We start from the raw sequence: 25,938 nt of genomic DNA on the forward strand, positions 1-25,938 counted from the left end.
TTTTTTCTATAATAATGCCCAAACATCTCAGGTCAAAAAACGTTACGTGTATTGCGATGTTCATTCTCATCTGCAATTCAAAAGTAACTTACTTCAAAATATATATATATATATATATATATATATATATATATATATATATAATGTGTACAATATAATTAAAACAAACTGTTAATTTGGGTTTGAAACTGCATACCAAAAGTAATGACATTCCCTTTTATAAACGGGTGGTTAGGCCCTCGAGATGGTGTTGGATGGATCCACACCAAGGCCATGGGCTGTGAGGGTAGACTATGCCTTAAGCCCAAATGATGGGTGTGGGGGAATCTTGTGTTTCCCGGTCGGGTGATTAGGTCTCGTCGTCGGTGCTGCAGTATAGAGACTGGTGGATTAATTATACATTTCCATTTAGGTGTCATTTATACCTATAGATGTGATAACACGTATTAGAAGTATGAACAAAAATAATAAACAATTTATTAATGTATGAAGGATTCAAACAATAGGATTTACACACTAAAGGCCATTGTCAAAACATGTATAAAACGTCATACAATGCTTATGGAACAATTAAAGTACGAACAAAATTTCATACCTAAACGTTTTCACCGGAAGTATTTCCTCTCCGAACCAATTCAAAATTATTTATTATTAATTATTCTATATCGTTTCTAACCCACCAATGAGTAATAACTTGACTCGCATGTGATTAATATATAACACATAAGCATATATAGAAATATTGAGTAACCTGTAGTTAATTATATTTACTAAGTTACTTATTTACTTAGTATATATTAATTAACTATATAATATGTTAGTTTATGAACTATCTAGTTAGTATGTTAACTAATACATACACATAAATATATTGCTTAATTACTAATATACATACTTAAATTTATATAACTAATTTTTAGTAAATATAGATATATATGAACGAGCTAACGAGTCGGGCAAACGAGTTCGTCGAGCTTTAAACTAGCTGAGTTCGCGAGCCCCTATCGAGTTTTCTCAAGTAAGTAGGGTATGTATCATTTATTAATTGAGCGGATTTCTACAGTAACGAGTAGGCTTCTACAGTATCAAGTTCGAGTTCGAGTCAAGCTAAACCGATCATGTATTGAGCGAGTTGTCGAACAGACTGGTTTATTTACAACCCTAGGTAAGAAAATGCTAAATAGCATATTTTTACAAATTAAACTTGACAATATTTTGAGGAATCCAATTTGAGATGCCATGCCATAATAGGCATTGAAGGTTCTCATGAGGCACGACACTAATCTCCTTGTTGGTAATTTGTACTCGTGCATATTGCATTCTCCCAAGCATAGAATAATAAAAAAAAGTAGGAGAAAGGAAAACTCAAAAACAGCTTTAAGAGATAATTTGATTATTCCAGTTGTTGCAATGCACGTGCGTTAACACATGTTTCACTTTCCTGTATGCTTTTATATTTTGGTCATCAAGATAACTAGCTTTCTCAGATCATCTCCAGCAGCAACTCTAAACAAGCTTTTTAGTTAAATTTAACTATTTTTATTTTTTCTTCCTCCAGCAGTCCTTGTAAAGTAGAAATTTTCCCTACTACATTTTCTTTCAATGTATCAGCAAACAAACAGACCCATTCGCACAAAACAAACGCATTACCAGCCACGCCTATGAGAGTCAAAACGTGGGTTGAACCGAAAGCTCTGCCGGTGAAATTGAGCTCTAAGAAACTGAACTCTGCAATCTGCAAGACTCTTGCTTGAAATCCTCAAGAGGGTATTTGCTGAATCCAACAAGAACAGCTTTGCAATCACCGGGTTTGACAGAAACCCAGAAATAGTTTTCCCTGACAAACTGTGCCATGAATGAGACTGGTGGGGAAAAGAGTTGAGAAGTTGATTTTGAAAATGGGTATTGGGTTTGGTTATAGAAGAGGGGTTTGTAGGGGTGAGAATGGAGGAGAGTAAAGGAAGTGGAGTTGTTTGAGGCAACTTTGAGAGAAAAAAGCCTCTGCATTTTTTGAATTGAATTGCTGTAGCTTAAGGTTTTTTTGTTTCTTCGAAGAATTCTTTTCTTATACGACGTGGGGGCTTGTGATCAAAGAAAGGGATTTGATCCCTTTCGTTCTCTACATCACGCCTATCTAATTTTGGTCTGATTTGATTTTGGTGTTGATTTGATCCCATTTCTGGAATTTTTATCCCTATGACGTTCAATGTGGAAATGGAATTCAAGTGGAAATGGATATGACGTTCAATGTGGAAATGGAATTCAGGTGTTGATTTGATCCCATTTCTCGAATTTATATCCCTGCATTTCATGGTCTGATCTGACTTTGGTGTTGCTGCTCTGGCTTTGCAGAGAGAGAGAGAGAGGGGGGGGGGGGGGGGGGGGGGGGGAAGAAAAGGTAAGGATAAAAAATAATAAAAATAAGATTAAAAAATAATATTTAAATAAAATAAATTGTAAAATAGAGTCTTTAAAATTCAGGGTAAAAAAATAGTAGTTAAACTAAAAAGGTTAATTTTGAGTGGCTAAAACTGGACACGCTCACAGAAAACTGTCGGTATGTTTTTACTTCTTTTTTTGACCGTGAATAAAGCCTTGTGTGATAACGGTAGGAACACTGCGCTTCTAACCGATGTGGGACGGGGGAAACTTTTTTTTTTTTGTTTTTTTCTTGCTCTAGGTAAACTAGGGGAAAAGTTAAAAACACAAGGAGATAGGCAAAGCTAAATATGAGAGAGAGAAGGATCACAAACTGAACCCATAAAGTGGAAGTGGTAGGTTTGTGGATCCCACTTGTGACCCTTCTCTCTCCTAATCAGCTTGTTTATACGGATTGTATTCTTTCCTCCCGTTTGCCTAGAAAAAGAAAAAGAAAAAGAAAACGAAAGTGCAGAAAGTAGTAAGATTGTAGTTATTTTGTTCAGGGAAATCATAGTTTATTATTTTGTTTGCCAGCAAGAAGATAGTTTGATGACTTCCAAGCTCTTGCTGGTTTCTCCATCTTCTCAACAACAAATTCACATTGAAGTTCACTTCTCACATATATATAAAGATGGAAAAACAAAAGAAAAAGACAAAACTGTGGATTGCAATAGCTATGGAGCTTGCAACTTGGTTTGATGACAAGGGGTTCTTGTAGTCATCGTAGCACAAAACAATTACACCTATGGCAGATTCATTTAGAAGAATAACCAGAGAAAACAAACCAAACATAAATAAGCTGCCAATGATGACTTTCCTTCAGAGAGAGATCCTAACTAAAAATAATCATGATTTTCACACATGAGGAAGAAAAGATAAGAAAATAAGTAATCCTTCATTTACAATTCTAATATATTCCAAATTCTCTTTTCTTTTCCCTCCAAGTTAATATTTGCTTCTTGGGTACCAGACAAACATTGAAACATATACCATCTGCTCATAACCATCTTCAATTTGTTCGATTGTGCTACTAAGTCTCCAAGCCTCCCAAATTTTGTAGAAATTTATGATTGTTAAATATATCTATGATATATTGGAGCGGAGCGGAAGAATGAGAGAGAACGGAAGCATATACTAGACCACATCTCTTCTATATTATGACACGTTTACATAGCTCTCTATTTATAGAGAGGGAAGAAATAGTGGGCAAGAAACCCTAGACTAAACCCTAGAATATGTAAGAAAACATAATAAAGTAAATAATATCAAACATTCTAACAATGATGAATAATAAAATATGAAGAGGAAAAGCGGAAGCAAAGAGAAAGAAAAGACACACGAAATTTTGAGGTAATTCGGTGTTAGATAACTACATACCCTATTGTAATTTGTAAATTGCCCAAGAACTACATTGTGCTCTTATTAACTTGATTATTGTTTATAATACAAAGGTTCCTATTTATAGGAAAACTGTGGTGGACAAGTGTAGTAATTAATTACAATTAATCCTAAATGGAGAATATTACAAGGAAATATAGTCGACCTAATATGGAAAATACATATCCTAACAACCATCATGGCAATGCAACTGCATGAGCAAAGTAAAACCTTCTCCTATATTTGGTCGGTTCAAATTCTTGACCTCCTAACAAGAGGTCGTAGGTATGGCTCCAGGTAACAGTATCATACTCTTTGGTTCATGGCTCTTATATGCATTTAAATGCTTAAATACACATTGAATCCATGCAAAGAAGGGCTTTCCATATACACGGCTTCCACCTCTCTATATTCTTTTCAGCAAACGCAGAAACTATGAAAAAATACTACTTTCTTGATTACCTGAGCATGTCCCCACTATGTAATTTTGGCCCGCTTAGCGCCGGTGATATGCTGAAAGTATTGCCATTGCCATAAAGTGAAGGGTGCGCCAGGGGCATCGGTCGATCCGGAATTGGTGGAACCTCAATATCTCCTTCCAACATTCTCAAGGTGTCTATAATGGTTGGCCTCAAGGCAACCATTACATGAGCACACAAGATTCCAACAAGCAAAAATCTCTCCATTATGCTCTTTGGATTTGAATTCACAGAATCCCCCCCATCTTTCAACAAAGAGGCATCAAAAGCCTGTTCTACTTTTCCAGCTTTTACCAGTGACCAAGCCCAATCTGTTAGCAGAAACGCTTGTGGTGACCCTGATGACAAATCAAGAGCTTTTCTCCCACACATTATCTCCAAAATGACGACTCCAAAACTATAAACGTCACTCTTCTCAGTTAGCTGTCCGTAAAGCGCGTATTCCGGGGCCAAGTAGCCATGTGTTCCAGCAACTCTGGTTGTGAGATGAGACTGGCCTTCCGTGCTCTGCTTTGCAAGCCCAAAATCAGCCACTCTTGCTCTGAAATCGGCGTCCAATAGTATGTTTGTGGCCTTGATATCTCTATGATATATTGCAGGCTTAACTCCATAGTGTAAATAAGCTAACCCCTTTGCAACATCCAAGATTATGCTTTTCCTCTGAGGCCATGTCAATAGTTTCTTCTCCCCCATTCCACCATCAGCCAAGGGAAACAGATGGTTCTCAAGATTGCCATTAGGCATGTAATCATACACAAGGTACCTCTGATTTCTCCTCTCATCATATGCTTCATCCCCATCAACCACACAACACCCTCTAAGGGGAACAAGATTCCGGTGCTTCAAATTGCTGATAATCTCAACCTCATTGCAAAACTCAACATCTCCTTGAATCTCAGATTCTATAATCTTCTTCACAGCAACCACAGTTTCATCCTGTAAAACCCCTTTATAAACCAACCCAAACCCGCCTCGGCCGATGAAATTCTTCTGCGAGAAATTGTTAGTTGCCTTCTCAAGCTCCTCAAGTTTGAACCAAATCGAGCCGGTATTCGGCCTCACACGCGGCCTAGAAGACCCTCGTTCTTCCAAATCATACCCATTTCCCAAATTACCCCCCAAAGCATACTTTTTCTTCTTCCTCCTCCAACTCCTATCAAACCAGAAGTAAAATCCCAACAAACAGGACATGACCAAAACCGCAACCCCAGCTCCTGTTAACCCAAAAACAAGACTAGAATGTCCCTTACTCGAGGAACCCACTTGCGAATTAAGCGCTAAACCGAAAATACACGACACAGCGCCATCGCTTTCGGGTCCAAGCTTATTCACAATACCAGCAGCATAAAGAATAGTAAAGTAAAAGCAATCCGTAGCTTTGGCCTGAGAGGAATTACCGTCAATCGAAATCAAATCCCGCTGAACCTGGAGGCCGGCCGACAAGCAGGCGTCACAGGAAGAGAGATCAGTGAGGTCCGCCCGGCAACCGGAGTCCAGAGCAGTGCTGGAGCCGAGCTTGCTGACCCAGTCTTGCGTAGACTCTATGTGGGCGCAGATGTTGCTGCTGATGACAAACTGCAGAGGGTCGAAGCAAGAGGAGACGAGATTGGAGGCGAGGGAGAGGTCGGTGAGCTTGGATTGGAAATCTTGGAGACAAGAATTGGAGGTGGGGAGGTCGGGGAGTTGGAACAGAGACGTTTCTTTGAGGTGTTGGGCAAGTGCTACGCCGAAGAGGGAGAGGAGGCTTTGGCAGCATGATGTTGTTCTGTTGGATTCGTATTGGGAGGTGGGTCTGGGCTGAAACTGTTTGCAGAGCGAAGTGTTCCATGGGATTCTCAGGACATAGTTGAGGTCCATCGGGCAAGTCGTCGGAGAAGGAGGAGGGGCAGGGGCTGCAGAGGTTACACAGAGGAAACAGAGTGAAAAAAGAAGCAGAAAAGCAACTTGTTTCATGGCTGCTTCTGCTTGGCTCTCTGGATGATTTGTGTGAGAGATTGAGAGAGAAGAGAAATAACTACCAAAAAAAAAATGGAAGGGGGGAGACTGACGCCATCATGGATTGGTAGCAATTGATTCGAAGAAAGATGCATGGGATGGGATTGATTTCGTTTTGGTCAAAGTCTGCTTTGGCTCTTTTCTGGGTGCGGGAGTTGGTGTAACAGTGGGCGCGTGAAAGTCACTTGCTGTTTGTTTTATCTTAGGAAGTGAAAATAGTCTCCTGGCGTTTGTTTGACTTGCTGTGCTATGAAAAACGAAAGACAAATGCAATTTGTCACCCTTTTTTTTTATTGGAATTGTATTACTACTCTCACATGGTCCTAACTTTAAGGGGCTGTTTGTCAAGCAAAAAAAAAATAATAATAATAAAATAATAAAAAACTTGACACTATTAATCTCAAAATAAATTTTTAATATTCTTATTTTTTATATTATATCACTCACTTTTTATTATTATTCAAATAAAAAAAACACTACAAAATAAATCTTTTTCACTTTTTTATACAAAATATTCTTATTTTTCTTCGACATCAATCAAATATTGCTATAGTTCGAGGCCATTATTCAATTCCAAATAGCCCCAAAATTTTAATGATTAGTTTTTTTAAAAGTTGGATAAGAGGAGGATATAAAAAAGACGTTTGGGCTTTCTTAAAAAAAGAAAAAAAGATAATTGCTATTTGTCATTCTTTCATGTAATTTTTAAAAAAATTAGAAAGAAATGAAAACATTTAAATATGGTTTTGTTGGGTAATGCTTTTTATATGGTGTTATTTTATTTTATTTTTTTTAAGTGTTTTAATATGACAATGGTGAAAGTAATTCTAAATTTTGTATTTTTACTTATTTGTTAATGTTTTTATTTTATATAAAATAATCATAAAAAAGGAGCAGCAAATAAGTTCCAAGGTGCTGTGGAACGGCTAGCTCTAAATCGACACTCCTTAGAGAGAGAGGCTCTACATTCTCTTTAGAAATTTTTTTTTCACCTCCTTGTGAGGTTTCTTTGCCTCCTCTGTGAGGGTTTCCCACCTCCTCGTGAGGGTCTCTAGGGGAGGAGGAATGGATATTTTTCTTCTCCTCCTCCCTCTTTCCTCTTTTCTTCCTTTGTTTTCTGTCGAGTTGTTGTTCTTTTAGTTTTTCCAAACCAGGCCAGAAGCTTTGCCTATTTCCGTTCCCTTCACTCAGCCTCTGTAGCTCCGTAACCATCAACCATGCTCACTGCCGCGCCGCTCATCCTCTTCCCGGAGCTGTTGGTGTTTTTAAATCTAGTTTTTTCAAAATTAGATCTACTCTATTCCACCAACTTCTTTTGCCCACGCACCTATCCACCGTTCTCTCCGTCTTCCCAGCTCTCCGTCACCGCCCTACTTGCACCGTTCCATCCACCACACGCCAGCACGTAGGTCCCACTCGCTAGAACGTGGATCGCACTCACCAAAGCGTGTCTCCCATGCACCGTCCAATGAATTTCGTCTTCCGTGCCCTAGTTACTACTGCCTCTTATTGGTTGTTTTGTTGTGTTTTTGTTTATTTCTTTTGTATTTATGTTTTACTTGTTTTTTTTTGTTTTTGTCTTCTTTTTTTTTTGTAGGTTATTGTCTCCTTGTGCTGTATTGGTTAGATCCGGACGTGAAAACTTTTGTAACCAAATTTGTGTTGCTACCTCTCTCTTCAACATTCCTCGATTCGGACTTTTACAATGCATCTTCAGCTTCATCCTCCTTCTTGTGGATGTTGCTGGTTTCAAGTGGGGAATCAAATAGGTTCACCTTAATCTATATCTTTTTTGCTTTTGTAACTGCTTTGTGCGGTCCTTTGAGAGGATCGGATCATTTGTTTGACCAATTTCTTACAATTTGTAATTATTTTTACACTGTTTTAATTTGTTTTAAGTTTGTTGTTGGGAAGTCCACCACATTTTCATTTTTAAGATCGCCCAAGCTCAAATCAATTTTGAATTTATTTAACAAGAATTAATCAAAAAGTTAATTAAAAATAACACGCCAATTAACCTTATTAAGTAAATATTAAATAAAGTTATATAATATCTGCTATAAAACTTCGCTCTCAAGTCTCAACTAATTTCAGACTTTGAGTTTAAGAAAAACAATAAAAAACAATAAGTATATAATATATTGATCGGAGGGCTGTGAATTGTGATGGTTGGCAAATGCGTGTGGGGGATGTAGCGAGTATGCGTGTGTACGTGGCAGACTGATCCAGAACGATATTTAAATGAAGAAATAAATATAAGGTGGAAGAAGGATAAGTTTGGCATGTTTTCGGAAGAGCAAAAGAATAATTTTGGCAAACTTAAGCCTTGTTTGGTAAACACCGCACCATGTTTAAATACGGTTTAGTTTTTGGTAAAAAAAAAGGACACCGGCTTGTGAAAGAAATTTCCTTCGACCTATTATAATATGGTAAAGTTTTCCTCCAAATTGGGTTGAGGAAACTTCTTTCAACCTAATGTATAAAAGTGACATGTGTCACTTTTTTTAATAATATGTTAGATGCACATGTTTTTTTAATAAAATTTATTTCAACTTTGTCCCAACTATTAAAAAAACATATGCATCTCATATGTTCAATAGACACATGTCACTTTTATATACTAGGTTGAAAGGAAATTCCTCCAACCTAGTTTGAAGGAAAACTTTGTCCATTATAATAAGTAACAAGTGTCCTTCAACATTTTTAGATTTCTAAAAAATTAATGGTTCTTAGATTAGGGGAATGACAATAAATGATTGTTAAAATATTAAAGAAATGACAAAAATTTCCTCCAACCCATTTAAAAACGTGCAAAGTGTCTATAAACATTTAAAATGCACATTGAATTCTTAAAGTCATTAATATCAGTTTACTAACTTAGACTAATATTATAAATGTTTATATACATTTTACACCATTTTAAATGGTTTGGAGGATATTTCCCCCAAACTAGTTTAGAGGAAATTTTTGTCCAGAAAGAAAACACGTGAGAGATGACACTTGCCACTTATTAAACTAGGTTGAAGGAATGATTGGTAATGATATTGCAAAAAAAAAAAAAAAAATGAGACTAATTATTGGTATAGAAAAGTGAAAAAGTGGTATTGAAAAGTTAAAAAATTTGTTTTATAGTGATTTTTATTTATTTGAATAATAGTAAAAAGTAAATAATGTGATATAAAAAATGTATGATGTAATATAAAAAATGAAAATATTTTTATGTTGATTTTTTTTGAAAAAAGAAGTGAATAATATTTAGGGGCGAATAATATCAACCCCCATATGACATGCACAAAACACTAGTTATGGACCAATCCATCGTTGTGGTTTAGTGGTCTCTAAGAAAATCTTGTGTTTAGGTACGAACTTGAATTCTCTTAAATTTTTTTAAAAATATGAGATTTTCATATATTTAAAATTTGAGTTCTCAATTTTATCTAATGGTCTAAACAAATTTATAAGTTTGTGTTACTGAGGCAAGTAAATTTGACATGCTGAAAACTAATTATTAATTACCTCAGTAACATACAAACTTTTGAATTTCTTCAGACCGTTAAATGAAAATCTTAAAATGTGAAAATATATTTAGAAAATTTGAGGGGATCTCAATCAGTCAGGTCTGTATTTGCCATTTGGGAGCGACTTCAAAATTTAAAATGAGAATTATTCATTTTTTTTAGTATTAGCCATGTTGAATTTTACTAATGTTATAGTGGGGTTAGGTTATACTATGGTTTAATTGGTCTTGAGAGAGTGCCTATAATTTTTTGTTGTCTAGGTCTCTCTTTAGTAATTTCCAACGAATATGTATTAACTACTATGGTCATACCAAAATAAAATAACCACAGTTAATCACCGCTTTATCATTTTAATTAGAAAAAAAAAAAAAAAAACATTAATGGATATTTTGAGTGCTTTAAAATTTGTGCGAGAGTGTTAATTATATATATATATATATATATATATATATGCTTTTAAATTTTCATCTAATTTTTTAAATTAAAAATAAAATAAATTAGTGTCCAAACGAGGCCCATCTATTTGGTAGACCAATGAAGCAATTGTGATGGGATGCTGACATAGATAAACCTTTTTTGTTTTTTCATAAAGATCCAGTCAATTGTCGGCCCAAATATCATTAGTTAGTTTTCGAGGGCCCCATTATTAAGAAAATAAAAAAATAAAAAGTAGTTGGCAGGCTAGCAGGCTAGGTGAAGGTCATGTTCTGGAATCAGGACCCATCATCACATTACAGCATCGCATTTTCCAAATTGACTGCACTCATTTAAATTCTTTTCGGCTGTGTTTGGCAATGAAATGGAAAAAGGGAATGAGATGATATTGTAATGAAATGGAAAAAGAGCATTTTTTTTTTTTTTTTTTTTTTTAAATTTGACATAAGAGTAATGGGAGTGAAAGATTAAATAGTTGACGGCCACAATATAAAAATAATACTTTTCTAAAAATTTTAAACAAATTTTAGGGTTGTCAAAATTTCTCTAAAAAGGACTAATGTTGGTACCCTTTGTTTCCTATGATTGCGCACTAAACGTGTGTCTCAAAACCGAAAGGGAGATGACTTAAGGTGTATTTGAGATTGTGATTTTGCTTTTACAAGATATCGTAAAACGTAAGGTATTTGACATTACGATTTAAAAAACACTTAATTTAAAATAGGAAAAAAATCGGCGATTTCAATAAGCAAGTTAGGGGGTGCTTATTTGAAAAAAAAAATGTGAATTTAAACTAAAATCATGAATTCACATAACAAATATTTAATAAAAAAGTATTTTTTTAACATGTTTTACCAAACGCCTTTACGATTTTAAAAAAGTAGCAATTTCAAAAATGTTATCTTTAAAAATATTATTTTTAAAATTGCACTTATTGAAACCGCAATTTCAAACGGACCCTTAACTTATCCCAAGAATATTCATACTGAATTTAGCAAGATCAAAATCCTTACGGGTAACATAAAAATTTGGACAGTTTAAGAAATAAGTTGCGGAGTCTATCTATCCGAGTAATATGCCTCACAACACTCTTCTTCGCTTATTATATTTGAATTTTTGTGTTATTTTCAACTGTTTAATAACAAGGAATCTTGTTATCAAAAAAATAAAATAAAAAATAACTAGAAGAGCTTATCCGATACCTAGTCAAACATCTTGAAGAGAAAAAGAAGGTGCAAAAAGTGATCTTTGACACCAAAACCATGAAAGGAAACGATGTCGTTGTCTTCCTAAGATTCCATGCTTCTTGGACACCTAACTTGTTTGACCAAATGAAATCTTGTTGGAAAATCTCTCCCTTAGTTTCTTTTTACCATTGGGGCATGCATCAAATTCAGTGGAAGACTTCTTTTTGTTGTGGGTGACTTTAAAGTGCCTTTCTCATTTTTGTCTTCCATCATAAATAGTACAAAACATTACCTTTTTTTATTTTTTTTATTTAATTAATTAATTAATTTATTTCAAAGATGTCCAAAACCATTGCTTGAGGGTCTACAAGATGAAAAAGACCTTAGGCCAACTATAGCAAATTGGATTTTACTAAGTTCCTTTATTTTGAAGGCTAGGGGACGAAATGCTTGAAGAAATTTAAGTAGCATTGACTTGTTAAATGCATATGATAGTTGTTGATGCAGTTTTCAATTGGTAAGCTCCGAGATGCGATAACATGCAAGAGGACAAAGAGATGTAAGCAAAAGAACTTGTTAGTGTGAGTTAGTGAAAAATAACTCTGATGCTTAAGTTAGTGGTGCATTCTCTTGTGTAAATATAAGTTGATTTGGGTTTGATTTGCCAATGAGGTGGATTTCTTGCTCTGCATTGAGTTGTTTGTTCAGCGTCTCGAGCCCCATAATGGGTTTCGTTTAAAGCTGGCCTCTCTCGCTTTTCCTCTCGTAGGCTCAATATCCAACAATAGTTGTTAAAATGTAAATTAGATAATTATATTCACATCTTCTTATCAACTTAACTTTTTAGAATAGTGGATGATTTAATATAATATTAAAGAAAAGTTCATAAGTTTAAACTCCAACTCTCACAATTTATCCCATCTCAATTAACATATTTTACGCCTAAATGGATAATTAAATCAACATCTATAAATGCACTAATCTACATCATCTAGACAAAGCTATCTTACTTTGTTTTTATTTTTGGATCCTTAGTAGACAAAAAAATGTACTACCACCGAAGAGGTTGGGTATTTAGAGCAAAATGCCAATTGATTTCAAAAGTCACTATATAATTGGGTTGATGGTACAACGTACATAAATCACAAGATTAACCTTTATAAAAAAAAAAAAAAAGATAAAAAAAGTTGATAGGCATTGTCACAGTAAGCTCAGTTGTATGGGAGTAAAATAAGAATTGAGTATTTAAAATTAATCTAACGCGCATACTTGATATAAAAATAATATTAGGAATAATATTTATTTGGATATATCATAATGGGTAAAGATATAGAGCACGCCCGGTGATTTTTTTTTTTAATTATTATTTTATTATTTTAATTTTTTTTGAAAAAAAAAAAAAAAAAAATTTAGCCTGGCGTGCTCTGAAATCATGACTCTATCATAATACGGTCAAATCAATGGTCAAAATCAACCTAAAAATTAATGGTCAAAATCAACCTAAAAATAAGTGCTTACAAAGCTCTATTTCAGGGTATCTCAAGTAGCTAGCCAATAATGCTTGATCCTCAAAATAACAATTTTGAGGAAAATTTGCATCAGAATTTAGGTATTAAACATCCGAGAAAAACATGTTCAAGTGCTATATTGGCATCAAAGTAGAAGCAACTCAATATCAAATTTTATGTTCTAAAAAATGTTCCCTTTAAGTTGAAAAAGTAAACTGTTATATCATAAATTTGTCTTGCCCAGACTAAGCTGATTTTCTCATGCAAAACAAGAAGAGGGCCGTCAGTAGGCTTTTGGTGATGAGACCGAAGGCACTCCGACACCCAAATTAGTATTTTTGATATGGAGGAAAAAAATAATGGAAAATGCGAGAGAACATTTCTCTCCTATACTGAAAAAAAAAAAAAAAAGAAAAAAGAAAAAAAAGAAAAGAAAAGAAAAAAGAAAAAAGAAAAAAGAAAAAAAAGAAAAAAGTGTGTGGAGAGAAAGCTTATAGCTATAGGCATTATAGAGCCTCCTGTTGGGCCCTAGTAATAATGGGCCTTTCATTTAGGCTATCTTTGGGCGTCGGTAGAAGCGGTTTTTTTTTTTTTTTTTTTTTTTTTTTTTTTTTTGTAAAAAATGGAAACCAGGTCTTTGGTCTGATCTGTACTAAACTTATTTTGGATCTTTCATATACATATGGATGATAAGAGAGTATTTAACCATTAGTGGTGCAAATCTCTAAAGTGGTTGGACATATGGTTTTAGTTCTATTTCTTTTCGTGTAGAGAAAAAATATTATTAGCGACGATTATCATTAGTGGCGACACACAAGGGTTGCTGCTAGGGATGGAGTCAAAAACTATTATGAGTAGGGGCCAAAAGTTAAAAAAAAAAAAAAAAAAAAAAAGCTACTAAGGGCCCAACTGATTTTATTTTTTTTGAACTTAAAATTTTGTTGTTGTTAAGAATTGGAGGGGAGACATGGCCAATATCAATCCTCCCCCCCCCCCCCCCCCCCGCGTCCGTCCTTGGTTGCTGTTAATAATCATTAGCATTGGACTTTTAGTGTCTACTACTTTAGCATCGACGTGTCATTTCTATTGATTTAGTGACGACATTTTCTTGCGGCTAATGAACTTAATTTTTGTAGCGCGTGTTTTGTCAAATTCAAAACCCTATTTGAACAAATTTCATGTCATATTAAAATATTGCAATAAGATGGGACATGAGAATATACACCTTTTAGGTTTTCAGATGGGACATGACATGAGAATATACACCTTTTAGACCTCTTTTCCCTCTTCAATTAGAAAAGAACAAAAAAAAATTACAAAATAAACAAAACCACTAAAAGCTCACCAAACATCTTAACCAGTTCTTAATTAAAAAAATTTAAACAAAATACAAACTAAAAATATCCCAATTTTCAGCAATTACTCATATGTCATTAATAATTCTATTCACCCATTCTTCCTTTTCATCGTCTAGAATGCTGAAGAATAGATCTATTAGTTCAAGTTGATAAACAATCAATCTTGTTGCTTTATAACGCTCCTTAATTTTAAAATCCAATTATTTTTGATACCTTACCATTAAGTTTATTCTCAGGAATTGCCATCCTAATAACTGTCTTGCTAAGATTATCTGATATACTAATATTAGAGCAAGATAAAAAAAGAAAAAGAAAAAGAAAAGTCGGATCTAATTGGAGTAGATTTGCTAATTACCTAGTTGTGGTTAAAAATAAAAAGTTCAGTTTACATGCTCTCGTGTTTAATTTACATTTATAAAGACGAGTTTGAGGTTTCAAATTAAAGAAAGAAAATATGAGTTAATTTATGAGGCACTGTTAAGTAAAAGTAGTAATGTCACATGAAATATACGAGTATTTCATCGACCGATTTAGGTCGGGACATTACAATAAATGTCCTTTAGTCTTTTACCCTACAATTGCTCGAACGAGATGTTACAAATCACAAACATAAAGTTTGCTCGTTGGTAGCTCGAGTGAGAATGCGACAAGTATGGGACAAAAAGCTTATTGGAATTCTCGGTCGAGCAAAGTTGTGACCATTTTTAAACAAGCATAATTTTGTAATTTTGCTTGATGCCCTAGACATCTTTAAACATAATATAAGACTGGTTTTGGCCTACCATTAGTGTTATTCATAATTTTTAATAATAATAATAATAATAATAATAAAAAAGAATTTTCTAGAATTTTCTAGGCTTGTTATAGAAGATAGTGGGTGGAGACCATGACAATTTTTTTCTCCTATTTGTAGGTAAATAGGAAACTAAAAAACCTTGTTGCAAGAATTCACACGTATTAATTAAAATTAAAAATTAAAAATTAAAAATTGGTTCCAACAGGGTAAAATTCAACAAATTTGATTGGTCAGAAAATGCATGATTCATTGATTGCCAAGGCAATATATATATATAAGGGTAGTGCCCGGAACAGATAGACTAATCCAACGGTCTCTAAAAATAGCAAATACTAGTGTAAGAAAAACCTTATCGAGAAACAAATTTACCTGACCCATCCATCTCACAACAAACAGATTTCCCCCCTATAAAACCCCCTTACAACACGCTTTCTCATGTTTTGTTTCCTCTCATAATCTCTTAATTTCCATTTTTAACCTTTCTTCTCTGTTCCATCTTCTCCATCACGATCTATTTCTTTTTTTCTTTTTCATTTTTCATGGGAGATCCTCCACGTTCACACACGAGTCCTGATCTCTACAGTGTGGTGGGAATCTCGAAAGATATATGCAAAGCATACAAATCCCTCTTCATGAAATGGCTTCCCGATAAGAGTCCCACCAAAAAATTCCATCACGATGCCAAATCCGTCGGCGCTGATGAAGAGTTCACGGTAAACGCCAACATTTTTTTTTTTTTTTTTTCATGCAAAATTGATCCATGCAACATGATATTTCAATCTGTTTTGATATATATCAACACAGATTTTCTAATGAAAACATATATCCCATAATGATTTTTTTCTTTTCTTTAACCTATTTAGCTTTATAATTTTTTCAACGATTGAGATTTAATTTTACTCTATTTTTTATAAAAAACTTACAATTAAATCGAGATCGTTACAACATCTACGCCAAATTCATATTTATCAGGGTACCTTAAGAAGCATTTTTTTTTGGTGCAATGTCGTTCCAATCTATATCTTTTATGCGATCAACAATGATAAAAATAAAGTTAAATTTTTTGATTTTTTTTTTTTTTTAAATCTTACTGAGGCGAGGTATTTTTGTGGTTTTGAGCCGTAGAATGACATTGGAAACCAATCATAAATTGTGGGAACATTACAAAAATGATTATAGTTAAAAAGGATAAATGAAGAACATTACAAAAAAGATAGTATTTTTTTTTTTTTTTACATGTCAAGGTAAATGTGGTTTCCCCGTTTGTTAATTGAAAACGGCTATTGCTACACAACTGTCACGTAATTCCAACTATATGATAATCATCGTATAAGAGTTATTATATTAAATAACGTTACTTATATTAATTATGTAGGGTTTTTACATGTTTTTCAATTCGGACTTGTGTTCCAAATATAGGTAATCCATGGAAAAAAGGATAAAGACATTGATGATAGCTTATACTTCACGCGCTGCGCGTCCTTTACATCAAGGAGTGCGAGTAGAAGTAAAACGCCAAGCCCACACTCCCGGCCGCACAGTGCAAGCCGGCGGAGCACCACCCCACTATCCAAACTTATGGGCAGAAGAAGCAACTCCGAAACCGAAATCCCGTTTACCGGTTCCTTTTTATCAAGGAATGGGAGTAGAAGAAGTAAAACGCCGACGCCGACGCCGGCGAGCCCACGCTCCTGGACGAACGGCTCAAGCGGGCAGAGCACCACCACGCTATCGAGCCTTATGAGCAGAAGAAGCAACTCAGAAACCGAAATATCCTTTCCCTTTTTACCCCCAGAAATCAAAACACCGATTTTCTCTTCGCACACAGAAGCCGAAGGCTCTCAATCAAGAAGTGCTAGGAGTAGAAGGAGCTCATCGGAAACGGAAGCTTCACTATTAAAAGATGTGGGCCGAAGGTCCACCACCCCTATCATATTCTCGCAATCAACTGCGCGGCGAAAACCTCCGGCAGTGGAGAAGAAGCTCAAGTGCACGCTTGAGGAGTTGTCTGCAGGATGTGTCAAGAAGATCATGATCACAAGAGATGTCATCACCAACAATGGGTTTGTTAATCTTCCTTAATTTTTTTCTTTTCTTTTTTTTTTTTGTTTAAATTTTTAATTAGGGCATCTTAGCGGGACATCATGCATAACACCCCCTCTCCACACTCGAGTAGGATATAAAGCTCGGGTTTTTGTTCGTGAGTGTGACTCCAAGAAATTATTTGCACTTAAGGGGAGTCGAATTTTAGACTTGATGCTTTATGAAGCACGGGACCTAAGGAATCCCTTTTGGTTGTCCCCTTTCTAGTTGGATAAGGATATTTTTTATTTCAAATGAAATAGATATTATCCATTTCACTGTTTTGATTTAAAGTTAGTGTATTTAATGATGTATATGATGTCACATCATTTAAATTTTTTAAAAGACTTTTCAAAATTGGCATCATGTTTACTGTTAAATGCGCTAACTTTAAGGGTGTGTTTGACATTGCGATTTCATAGGCAAAAAGTGCGATTTTAAATCAAATAGCAGAAAATGGATCATTTGTGATCACATTTTTAGAAAATCTGCGTTTTCAAATCGAAGGTTAGAGGGTATTTTTTTGAAAACGTACAATTTTAAAAGTTAAACTACAATTTTAAAGATCAAGCTACAACTTGGCCAAATACTTAATTGCATTTTAAAAAATCACATTTTCAAATCACTATTTTTAAATTGCACTTTTTAAATTCGCAAACCCAAGTTAACCTTAAATCTTTATCATGAAATGGAAAGCATGCTCTACTATTTCTACTTTACCACCCTTTTATTCATGAAAACTTTACAAATGGGTGGTGAAAGATTGGCTGTAGATGGAATTCAGGACCTATTTCATGAAAACTAGGCTTCTTCTCTAAGAACTACAATGACTAGCAACACAATCCCCTTGGGTTAAAAAAAAAAAAAAAAAAAACCCATTTCAAAAGTAATGGGATATTGTCAACAAAAGAGGCGCTTAGAACAACAAAAGACATGTCACTTTTTTGTTGATACCAAGGATGATAGAAGCCAAAGTGAAACATATATTTTGTCTGAATTGACATTAATATTGTACCTAATGGCAGGATAATCATCCAAGAAGAGGAGATAGTGAAGATCAAAGTGAAACCAGGATGGAGGGAGGGAACAAAGGTAACATTTGAGGGAAAGGGTGATGAGAAACCAGGGTATCTCCCTGCTGATATAATCTTCTCCATTGATGAAAAAACACACCCTTTGTTTAGGAGGAAAGGTGACGATTTGGAAATAGGAATTGAGATCCCTTTGGTGAAGGCTCTCACTGGTTGCTCAGTTCCAGTTCCTCTATTAGGAGGTGAAAAGATGACTTTGTCATTCGATGATATCATATATCCAGGCTATGAAAAGGTGATTAGGGGCCAAGGCATGCCAATTTCTAAAGAAAGAGGAAGGAGAGGTGATCTTCGAATCAAGTTTCTTCTTGAGTTTCCCTCGGAATTGAGTGATGAACAACGAGCTCAAGCAGTTAGAATACTACAAGATTGTACTTGATAATCAAATGTGTTCTTGATTTTTTTTTTCTGGAATTCAGATTTGCTTACAATAATTTACCAAAAAAGAAAAAAGAAAAAATGTTCACTTTGATGCCTGAGATGCCTTGTAATCATGTAAATACTTTAGTAACTTAGAAAAAATTATTGTCATGTATTTCAATGGTGGTATAGCTTGATCAATGAAGAAATATGTTCTTGTTCGTATTGTAGTTGGTGTATTATGGTAATTCTATGTCCAATAGTGTATTGTGGTAATCATGTATATACACTTCGGTAGTTAAGCCTCTCTGATAGGTTTGCTAGCCTCTATATATATATAGGCCATTCCTGTACAATTTTCTGGCTTATTCAATATATATATAGTCATGTTTTCTATATGTATCAAAGCTCACTTTTTGAGTCACCCTTACCATTTATCTCCTCCATTTTTCCACTGTTCTTCCAACACTGCCTCATTTAGATTTTTGTCTTCTAAGTGTCCTTTCGAGTTGGTGAAACTGCTAATCGAAAGATCAGAACGCGAAGCCGATCTATCCACCCCATTTAACTCAATCCAATTGGAGCCATCACACACCCTCACATGCCGCTTGAAGATTCTTCCCATGTTGACATGCGCCCCACGTGCCACCAAACATCTTCACACTCAGTCACTGATACCGAACATAAATGGAGATAGAAAATAAGTACACAAATTCACACTCAAATGACAGATAGAAGTTCACCACCCAAGAGATAACACCAAAGGGATATAGAATATCACCACCCAAAGAATTATAATTAACAAAGGATATAGAACTAGAACACTCACCACTCTAAGGCTTATACCAAAGAGATACAGAGATACAAGGAGAACTCTTCTCTCAAAAGCCAAAGACTGGTTTTTTAACACAATATTCTAGTCTGACCTACACTTGCACACACAAGTATTATATAAGCTTAGAACAACCCTCTAAGCATAGGATAAGCATCTAATGAAGTTAAACAAGTAATAATGGCAGAAAACAATCATTAATTCATTGGGCAGCAGATAAGGGGACAAACAGCCACCTTAATGCATATTCCTGAGAAGGCTGACCACTCCACTTCAAACGGTCATAACTTTTGGTACGCAACTCCAAATGATTTGAAACCTTTTTGGTTGGAAAGATAAGATTTTGAACTTCAATTTAGACCTAGGCATGTGTTCGAAATGATGAAGTAATGGACGGCTATGATGTTTTTGAACTCACTAGAACTCTCTAGACTACATTAGGATCTCTTCAATTTGGGCCTTGACATTCTATTGGGCTTGTGGACTTATTTGGACTGAAGCTTGGGAAATTGTTAATGGACTCTTGCTGGACAACACTCGTGTCAGTCACGCACCATTTTTTTTTTTTTTCACATGGCATGCCATAGGTTTCCCGCTAGATGCCAACGCAATAGAGTGCAACGCCAACCCTAGTCCCAAGTCACCTCTTGGGAATTGTGTCCAAAATTCCAATTGATTAAATAATGTTTTGATTAGAACAAAAGACATATAACTCATTTTTACATGGTATATATGTGTGATTGTGTATTGTCCAATTATATGCATATTAGATCCCTAAGATGCATTATATTTGAGTGATGATGTGGGTATCATAGAAGATCATACTTAAAGGTCCTTACAACTTATAAAACTTGTTGCTCGTAATCATAAATGGAACTGGGAATTACATCTAGACTATAACATGTTAAACCTCAAGTGACTTATCTTGGTCATGAGAAGCATGGAGGCTTCAGGTTAATATGTTGGGGTATTGGCAAGGTTGTGTCATACACTAAACAGGACCATGTGAGTCATCAATTGTATATACTATCATAACAATTGATGTATGTGCACAACGTTTTAATATTTACTCTAAATCCTGAGAAGTTCATGAACTCAGATGTGAGATGTTGATTACTTAGATGTATCTAAGAGTGAGACCTATCATCGGTCAATAGTACTTAGTACGTTAGGTAATCACGTCTAATATTGTGGGAATGCCGATTTTAAGAAGGAATCCAAATCCTTTGTCAGAGAACAAAGTGATAAGAAATATTCTCCTTGTTTTAGATTTAATGGGAAAGATTATCTTGAAAGCTCATGCTCGAGTGTTTTCAGTAGGTACACTGAAACCTTATACATGTACAAGGTGAGATGTATTCTCACAAGGTATTGAAGGTTAATCATGAATTTAAATCAGTGACTCAAGGAAAAGAGGTAATGAATAAAGTGACAGTTGAAAGACTTTGGTTCGATTACGGAATAATTCCATGGAAAGGTAACATGCAATAAAGAACGTCATAAGGATTAATTAATTAAATCAAAGATAATCATTAGAGTGCAGTCACAATTGTTTAATAAAATTAATTGTGATTAAATAGTATAATGTGTTACAATCACATGCCTATTAAGCAAATTATATTTTTCCTTAGGTTCCTCTTTGAGTTAATATAAATTGACAGGAAAATTAAATTGTTCATCAGTTATTTATTTATTTATTTGGATGTTTTATTTTAATAAAACATCGGCCAAAAAATTTATTTAATCTTATTGATTATTTGGAGAAATTAGATTTGGGAATTAAGTAGAGCACTTGGCTCATAATTTAATTCATGCAGGCTAAGTAATTAAAATAAGCATTAGTCTTATAATTTTAATTCATAACTTTTGGCTTTATTGAATTAATTCTAAAGGGCTAAAGTTAAATGTGAAAAACCTAAATATGACTCCAAAAGACACCTATTCAAATGTCTAAGTATTTCACAAATATTAAGCGGAATAAGATCTAACCTAACAGTTAATATTCAACCAAATACAGATATATAATGAACATTCAAGAACACAGATATTTGGTTACGAAGAGGAAACCATTTAGAGAACTCTCTAAATGTAAAACCTCTCCGGGGCAGCCAAACCCAGGAAATCAATCCACTATAAGAAGAATAAGGAATACAAGAAGAATTACAAAACCTTTGCAATTGACTCTTCCTTGCACACGACAAGCGACCCACTTGACTTCTACCGCAGTAGCCCTTTCCAGAACATCTGGCACAATTCTTTTATAAGATTTCCTTTCACCGGAACTCCAATTGGCTTCACGTATTTAATCTTTACTCACATAAACTAGAACAATATCTCTCTCTAAGCTTTCTGTTTTTGTTCTCAAAATACATACGTCTAATAGGCAAAACAGTTTGTTTAAATAGAAAATAAAACAACAATTCAGCAGCCATGTCTGGACAGGGATAAGTGGGTGTTCGGACATGGCTAGGGTTACATATGCATAATCACGTGGTGTTCGGACAGCCAAGTCATGTGTCTGGACAGGCCATGCAAAATGGGCTTGCTGGAAATTGGGTCCGGACCCAGCTTCTGACGGTCCGGACCTACCTCTCAAATGCAGCTTGCTGGAAATTGGGTCCGGACCCAGCTTCTGGCGGTCCGGACATGCCCCTCAAAAGCAGCTTGCTGGATATAGTGTTCGGACCTAGTTTCTGACGGTCTGGACAGGCCCTTCACATTTGACTTGCTGGATATTGTGTTCGGACCTGGCTTCTGATGGTCTGGATAGGCCCTTCAAAGTGTGTTTTTTGGATATTGGGTTCGGACCTAGCTTTTGGCGGTCCGAACAGGGCCTTCTAGAATCCTGCTTTCTGGACATGCTGAGGTGCTCATTTTCAACAACTTACATGCAAACCGAATGTGCTAAAACATAAACTAATAAACTCCCCCTTTGGCCATTCGGGGATAAAAATAATTATACATGAAAATGATACATCAACTCCCCCCTTTTTGTCTCTGAAGGACAAAAGGAAGCACAAAAAATGGAATTCTAGAGTTAAAAAAAAAAAAAAAAAAAAAAAACAAAAAACAAAAAAAAAACAACCAACCAACCCATTAAATCTGAAATAAGTAGGCATAACAACAAAAATAGTCCCATCACATAGTGGCATTCGATTTGTAAGAAAAGCAAACAAAAGAATGAAAATTATTCTCGTAAAAAACTGTCCTTGATATACTTCACATCTTGCTCCAAAGTCGTCAAGCGTTTGTTGATAGCTTCGATGCTTTGGCCTTGAGCATGAAGTAAGTCAATTATTTTATTTAATTGATTGGAAACATTTGATAATCCAGAGAAGGACGCAGCTGGAGGATCTTGAACGATTGGAGGAGCATGGTCAGCTGGAGCGAGAAGCCTATGAAGTTGGGCATTGGACTTCATCACAGTTGCTTTTCCAAAGTAACCTTCAGGAGATTCCACATGTTCATGTGCAGCAATTTTAAGCAATGTGGCTTGCAAGATCTTTGTGATGAGGCTGCCATAGGGTAAGGCAATAGAGTGATCTTCATGGAGCTCAATCATTGTCAACACCATATGAGTACATAAACAGAACTCAACATGATTAATGATGCCATATATCATCATTGCTCGTTCAATAGTCACATGACTATTTCGAGATATTGGCCAAATATTTTGCAGCACAATCCGTGTTAGCAGCCTCTCTGGAGCCTGTACATAACCAATGGGAATTTTGTTATTGTCTTCGTCCCATACAAGCTCCCTACTTGGATTAAGAACCGCCATGATTTCCGCTTTAGTTGGTTGTGGATCGGTCTCCAGAAATGGAAGCGGCTTCTCATTCGTTAATGGAATCCTAGTGACTTCACTTATCAATGAGGAGTGGTAGCGAGAGTTTTCCCGGAGACCTTGGTCTTAAATGACGGGTCACCAACCAAGTCAATATCTTCGATGTTGAAGTAGAATTCTCGAACTAACCGAGTGTATGCATTAACAGGAACGAATAGAGATGTCCATTGATTTGCCTGGAATATCTCATAAATGAATCGAAAAGGTTCAACTCGAAGATCATTTTGCTCCACTCCGCGCTCAATCACAATGTTGCATGTTTGAATTTTGTCTTGTAAGATTGATTTTTCTTCTCGAGTGCGCTTCCTCCGTGGTGTGGATTCCGACATTGGATACACCATTTTCTGCATTTACACCCCAAAGAAGGAAGTGAATGGCAAAATAAAATCACATATTACTTGAAGGAGTCATTTTGAAAAAAAATTATGATATGAAGCATGTGATCCCACAAATGAGATATATGCACCAGAAACAGATTATAAATGTTGAACACAACAAAAATAACTTATTTCAAGAAGAAAAATGAAGATAAATGCAAAAAGATTTCATTTAGACATTCTATCGAACAGGTGATAGGCATTGAGGTATTGATTATAACATTATGAAAAGATTGCATGAATACTGAAAATACCTTGCCTAGGGACATCCCAACCAACATCTAAAGACCAATAACATTGAACTAAAGCAATTTAATTGAAGAAATGTAGCAAAATTTCAAACTGAAATCTTTGAGGCATTTTATCAAACACATGTTATGCATAAAGATGTGGGCGTGGAAAACACATGTCAAGATGAGGAGCCCATTCCTAAATGCATCATAGTTTATGTATTTTGCTACAATCATATGAGAGAGAAAGAATGATCAATGCGAATCAAGCAATTCGGAATGGCAATTTGAAACCCAAACATTCACATGCTAGAATTTGATTTGAAACCAAATCTTAAAAGAATAAGGGAAGAAGACATACCTTGGATGATTGAAGTGTTGAGCCTTTAAGTTGAAAAGATGGAATCACAGAGAAAGAAAAAGAAGGAAAAAAAAACACAACGAGAAATTTTTTTTTTTTGGAAAGAGTGCTTCGGTCGAGAGAGAGAGAAGGAGGAAATGGGGAAAAAAAATTTCAGGTTTTTTAAAAAACGCGATAGGCATGTCCGGACAGGTAAGTGCCGTGTCCAGACATCCTCCCCCTAAAAAATAAAACGAAAAAAATAAAGCCTTTTTTTTAAAAAAAAAATAAAACACAATATGTTTAGATATCCAATAACCCATGCATGTTTTTATGAATATCTTAACAATCCGGAGTGATCAACATACTACACACACACACCATAAATGTACCATATCCATGAAGCCTCCTTTTTCTGTGAATTCAGCCAAGTAAGCAATAACTCAGAAAACTCATGCGAGGGTGTAGTGTGTGAAAACTCTCATTAAATAATATTTCATCAGTGGAAGGTAAATCTATACAGACATTTAGTAAATGAAAGAGAAACAGTCTGATTCAAGCCACAGTCAAACCTTATAATGTTAGGACCTAGAGTCCCTCATCCGATACACTCCCCCTGAGACTAATCATTTGCCTTTCACCATGTCCTTTAGTAACCATCTCTTTCCGCAATGATTTGATCGCTGATTCTTTCTATAGGGACATATAGAAACAAACCTTTTTTTTTTTTTTTATTGAAGAAAATGTCGGAATTTTTAGGAGCTAGGTTCAACTAACGAGTTGGTCAAGTGGATAGAAATGACACTACCTATCTTCCAAAAAAAAAATGTTTGATCTGAATTCCCAAACGCATATAAAAAATACAAACTTAATGGGGGCAAATAGTGCACACCTTCAAACATGAGAAAAACTGACTCTTACTCCCTCAACAGTCTTCAGAAGAACAAGGTAGATCATAAAACATATGAAGCATTAGATGTAAATTGCAAAAATATTGACCCCACTCATATGTAAAATATTCATTTGAAAACAAGACATGAGAAATTGACTACCGAACAAGAAAAAAAAATATCACAAAAATAACAGAACCAAAGAAAAAAAAAAAAAAACAAAAAGCAAACAAAATGCCCTAGAACAGTGACAGAAAAATATCAATATGCTTAATTTCTAGGCATGTCCTATGTATACGATCATGAAAGATCGCACACACCAATAGCATTCGTGAGATACTCAAACCTAGATCCATCTAGGGGTTTTGTAAACAGGTCTGCTAATTGATGTTCAGTAGGCAAAAATTCAAGAGATACCACCTGGGTCTCCACCAAGTCACGGATGAAATGATGACGAATATCATTGTGTTTCGTGCGTGAATGTTGGACCGGATTCTTCGAGATGTTTATGGCACTAGTATTGTCACAGTAGACAATCATCTTCCCTTGAGCAAATCCATAGTCCGCAAGAAGTTGCTTCATCCAGATTAGCTGTGTGCAGCAGCTCCCAGCAGCTATATATTCGGCCTCAGCAGTAGAAAGAAAGATGGAGTTTTGTTTCTTACTCATCCAGGCGACCAAGTTTGTACCCATTTAAAAACATCCACCAGATGTACTCTTTCGATCATCCACATTACTGGCCCAGTCAGCATCAGAATATCCTGCAAGCTCAAGATTTGTGTTAGTAGAAAAATAAATCCCAAAATTGATAGTGC

The 25,938-nt window shown here is 35.2% G+C and overlaps 2 protein-coding genes, 1 long non-coding RNA gene and 1 pseudogene across 3 annotated transcripts; 2 read left to right on the forward strand and 2 right to left on the reverse strand.

Moving 5' to 3' along the window:
* Window positions 1-3,816: 3,816 nt before the first annotated feature.
* Window positions 3,817-6,369, reverse strand: LOC132167480 (Protein kinase superfamily protein). The gene has a single exon (XM_059578470.2). The coding sequence runs from the start codon at window positions 6,228-6,230 to the stop codon at window positions 4,257-4,259; it is 1,974 nt and encodes a 657-aa protein (XP_059434453.2). The 5' UTR covers window positions 6,231-6,369; the 3' UTR covers window positions 3,817-4,256.
* Window positions 6,370-7,200: 831 nt separating this feature from the next.
* On the forward strand, window positions 7,201-8,190 carry LOC132167572 (uncharacterized). The gene is made up of 2 exons (XR_009438691.2): window positions 7,201-7,764; window positions 7,870-8,190. It is a non-coding gene; the product is annotated as an uncharacterized LOC132167572 (long non-coding RNA).
* Window positions 8,191-15,613: 7,423 nt separating this feature from the next.
* Window positions 15,614-18,626, forward strand: LOC132168078 (HSP40/DnaJ peptide-binding protein). Its single transcript, XM_088513931.1, has 3 exons — window positions 15,614-15,787; window positions 16,494-17,137; window positions 18,182-18,626. Exons 1-3 carry the CDS (start codon window positions 15,614-15,616, stop codon window positions 18,624-18,626), a joined length of 1,263 nt encoding a protein of 420 aa, XP_088370057.1.
* Window positions 18,627-22,626: 4,000 nt separating this feature from the next.
* On the reverse strand, window positions 22,627-25,816 carry LOC148587531 (uncharacterized; annotated as a pseudogene).
* Between the last annotated feature and the right edge of the window lie 122 nt (window positions 25,817-25,938).

The sequence above is a fragment of the Corylus avellana genome, chromosome 2, assembly GCF_965113065.1.
Source record: "Corylus avellana chromosome 2, dhCorAvel1.hap1.2, whole genome shotgun sequence".
In the NCBI taxonomy this organism is placed as follows: domain Eukaryota; kingdom Viridiplantae; phylum Streptophyta; class Magnoliopsida; order Fagales; family Betulaceae; genus Corylus; species Corylus avellana.

Excerpts from the sequence above, each read along its gene's own strand:
- LOC132168078 (XM_088513931.1), top strand. The coding sequence starts at position 15,614 with ATGGGAGATCCTCCACGTTCACACACGAGTCCTGATCTCTACAGTGTG. Across the intron at positions 15,788-16,493 it reads GCGCTGATGAAGAGTTCACG|GTAATCCATGGAAAAAAGGA; the intron begins GTAAACGCCAAC and ends TTCCAAATATAG. Across the intron at positions 17,138-18,181 it reads GATGTCATCACCAACAATGG|GATAATCATCCAAGAAGAGG; the intron begins GTTTGTTAATCT and ends ACCTAATGGCAG.
- LOC132167480 (XM_059578470.2), bottom strand. The coding sequence starts at position 6,230 with ATGAAACAAGTTGCTTTTCTGCTTCTTTTTTCACTCTGTTTCCTCTGT.